The following is a 3516-nucleotide window of genomic DNA, read 5'->3' as shown; positions in this document are numbered from 1 at the left end:
TGCTTCCGCTCTGTGCACTCATTCACATATATCTAAATGGGTCATGTGAATGTGTTTTCATATCATGTCCCAGCATGTTGGGGAAGTAGTTAGGGGGGCGTATAAGTCCTAGCAGGAGGTCGTGGGTTCAAATCCTCTTTGATGCAAAAGTGGAGGTTGCAAGGAACAGGCTCTTGCCCAGTTGGGTCAGTGTAATAAATCTCTTCAGAAAAAAAACATGCATTTGTCATGATGAGTTTAAACAATGAAAGCTCAAAGGAGTGAATGAAGTCGAACAAAGCTCAAAAGTCTGAATATAATAAGTCGATGGACTCTTGGCCCTTTGTCCAACATCTATTTGAAACTAAATAAAAGTTATTTCCCTTGTTCTTTACACCTTGATCATGGCATGTACATCATAAACTATACACACAAGTCCGCACGATGCTCAGCAGGTTCACTAATCTAAATAGATAATAACTATGTACACGGGTACAAGTTGCACCCCCTTATGTGGCTGTGCCAGGATGATTTACACAGCCTTAGCAAAGCCTACACGAGTCTTCCCATAATCAAAGACTGTATGGTAAACTCCCATAAATACATCTCCTAAAATCCTGAGACCAAAAAAAACAACAATTGTCACATAAGTCTTACGAGTCCTATAATACTGGAAAAAACATGGCAAGGTAAACTTTGATTGATCAAGCCATACCACAAGGGTCCAGAGGGTATATCCAGTCCCATGAAACCACTCACGCACTGCGCTTCTTTACCTTCTCCAACTTTCAATATGTACTGCCAAAGAACGTTACATGTAAATCAGTTAAAATGCTTAGCAAGAAGCACTGTCTGTAGAGCGAAATCGCAACCACAAACCTCTTCCGGTGTGAGATCAAAATCCTTCCCTCCAATGGTGAAAGTAACAATGGGCATCGAAGCAACTTGGTCACAATCCACAACAGATTCTCCATTTGGATTCGGCAGCCGTTCACACATCTACGTAAACACCCAGCGTGACTGTCAGACCTCCAGTTACATGTCAAAACATAAAAAACTAAAATATTAAAAAAGCATTGGACTTCAAAACTGCTAAAAATCACATACATTGTTGAGGTAAGCTTTGATGTGTTCAGCAGATTGGTTGTTAACCAGTTGGTTCTGTGCCCATACGACTGCCATTTCGCAGATGGAGCAACCGGCATCACTGACACCGTGAGCCACCTCATGACCCTGGTCTAATATGCTTGCAATACGTGGACTGCTCATAAAGACATGTTAAGTCAGGACACAAAACAAGCCAATAAACCACGTCATGTATACGAAAATACAAAGAACTTACGAGCACATGCCGATTTGTGCACATATCTTCTTTGGGCTGACCTGCATTTAAACAAGAAAAGTCATGAAGATGTTTGGGGGTGAGAAGGGATTATTCCAAGGAGTCCAGGATGTCACCAAACCTTTTGCATGAGCATTTCAATGATCATATCTCCGTACTGGGTTACAATGCTCTTGCATTGCTTGTTCATGACTCCTGAAGCACCAATTGCCTCATTGATTGCCGTTATTATTCCCTGCCACGACAGATCTCCTGATTCAATATGCAACACACAACCAAAAGATTTACTTCATTCAAACACAAGCTTGCAAACTCAAGCAGTCAATTACCGTTGGACCAGCCATCAAAGAAGTTCCCGAATCCGCAACAGCAGCACACCCATTGGCACAAAAACCTGCTCGCATTATTTCAAAGTAAAAAACCACAAATTAGGTTTTGATGCCGGTACCCACCACTAAACACAACTCTGCATGCAATACTAAAGGTCTGAAAACAAGTACCTGTCGTCTTCCCATCAATAAGGAAGTCTCCCATGTCAAACTGCAAAACAGTATCACAATCAATGTGTCAATGGAAAGGGGCTCACATGCACGATTTTTGACTTGGGAAAACACCGTTGTTAGGAGAGGAGATGAAAGACCTGCCAATAACCCGCGCGAGTGACAGGCACATAGGTATGCTGCCCAACATAGTGGTTTTCATCCATCCCACCGAATATTAGCTCCCCTCCATTATCTTCATCAGCATTTCTGTTCAGCCAGAATGAGAAAATGGGCTCAGAAACCAGCCCCTGGTCCACCATATTATACCTACAACACACAACATAACACTCCTTAAATAATTGCAAACGTTAGTAACAACGAGGCTAGAAATGCAATTACAGACCACAGCAAAAGACTAACCAACCATGGGTTTACTAAGCTTTACCAGATGGGGGTTACGCCATCGACCGCGATTTCCTTGAATCCAAGACCGAGTATACCGTCAAACTTAGCAAGCACAAACGTCAAACCTGGCTCTTTTGTTGCCTCCATAAAACCCTGTCTCATATCCAGGTAATGCTGAGAGTTTTGTATACTTGCTAGGCTTCAAACCATATGAAAGGAAAATGGTAAGGACTTATGAGTATGAAGGCATAACCATACCTGATCAGTCACTTTGATGTCGCCTACGGTCACAGTATCTTGGGCAAGAACACCATAGACGGTTCCAGAACCATATTGAATGTTGCATTGCTTGCCTGTAGGGTCACCCACATGGGCAAAATGTAAGGTCCAAAGATTTGTATGGTACATTATTCTAGAAAGTTTAGAGTTGCATGTGATCATACCATCAGCCTTGTAAGTGGAGGACTTGCTTCCCTTGAACTTGGGGTGAAGATAGCAAGCTACCTGTAACCCAAAAAAACATGAAAAGAATATTAATTATTGCAACAAACACAATTACTTCCAGAAAAATAATTAAATAAATGAATAAATCTTCCTAGGTCTAATGGGGGGAAGGGCATTAATTTAAGGATTTGCATATTTTTAAGTAAATAAATAAATAGAGCAACAATTTTTCTCTTGTTTTTCTTTTGAAGGAAGAGGCGTTACCGAGAGTCGGCACATGGAGGAGGGGACCCAAAGGTTGGAGCTGCCGGTGTCAAAGACCACGGTGAAGTTTTGCGCAGGGGTGCCGATGCCGATCTCGCCGTAGTATTGGGCGTCTAGATAGTTCTTCAGCTCTACGCCATGGGCATCGCCCCCGAGGAGGGGAACGCTGCTGTGTCGGCGGCTGAGGTAGCGGTCTTTGAGGCGCAGCTTGGCGGCCTTGAGGGCATCATCGTCCACGGGCTTCCTCTTCAGGTTCACGCGGCGGAGCTCGGCGGCGGACGGGCGGGCGGCGAGCGACAGGGCCACCAACAGCAGAATCAATGACGCAACAACACGGGCCATCGTAGCAGCTAGCTTTCTTTCCTCGAATTGCCTCTGCTTTTATTAACTGTTTCGAGAAACCCTTTTTATAGTAAATTTTTGCTTTTGTCCGACTTGTGATTTCACACGGGTGCCACCCATAACCAATACACAGAGCCCTTGAAAAGTATTACAATATTAATTTAAACATAACGGAATTACAAAACAATAAGCATCCGAAGAAATTACAAGACAGTAAGGATCGGAAAATCAGACGGAATTATCCATGGATGAAATCAT

At 43.1% G+C, this 3516-nt stretch overlaps 1 protein-coding gene across 1 annotated transcript; it reads right to left on the bottom strand.

Annotated features, from left to right (window-relative positions):
- Positions 1 to 265: 265 nt before the first annotated feature.
- LOC147608765 (aspartic proteinase A1-like) lies at positions 266 to 3315 on the bottom strand. Its single transcript, XM_086788625.1, has 13 exons — positions 2917 to 3315; positions 2652 to 2712; positions 2467 to 2561; positions 2249 to 2361; positions 1962 to 2130; positions 1822 to 1861; positions 1651 to 1715; positions 1443 to 1556; positions 1322 to 1362; positions 1087 to 1240; positions 859 to 978; positions 695 to 777; positions 266 to 596 (listed from the first exon to the last, which is right to left on the bottom strand). Exons 1-13 carry the CDS (start codon positions 3256 to 3258, stop codon positions 512 to 514), a joined length of 1482 nt encoding a protein of 493 aa, XP_086644751.1. The 5' UTR covers positions 3259 to 3315; the 3' UTR covers positions 266 to 511.
- Positions 3316 to 3516: the final 201 nt, after the last annotated feature.

This window comes from Cibotium barometz, chromosome 52 (genome assembly GCF_041138505.1).
Source record: "Cibotium barometz isolate CiBa-2024 chromosome 52, ASM4113850v1, whole genome shotgun sequence".
Classification (NCBI taxonomy): Eukaryota; Viridiplantae; Streptophyta; class Polypodiopsida; order Cyatheales; family Cibotiaceae; genus Cibotium; species Cibotium barometz.
Note: the sequence above shows the minus strand (reverse complement) of the source record. Positions and strands in the feature narration are given on the sequence as shown.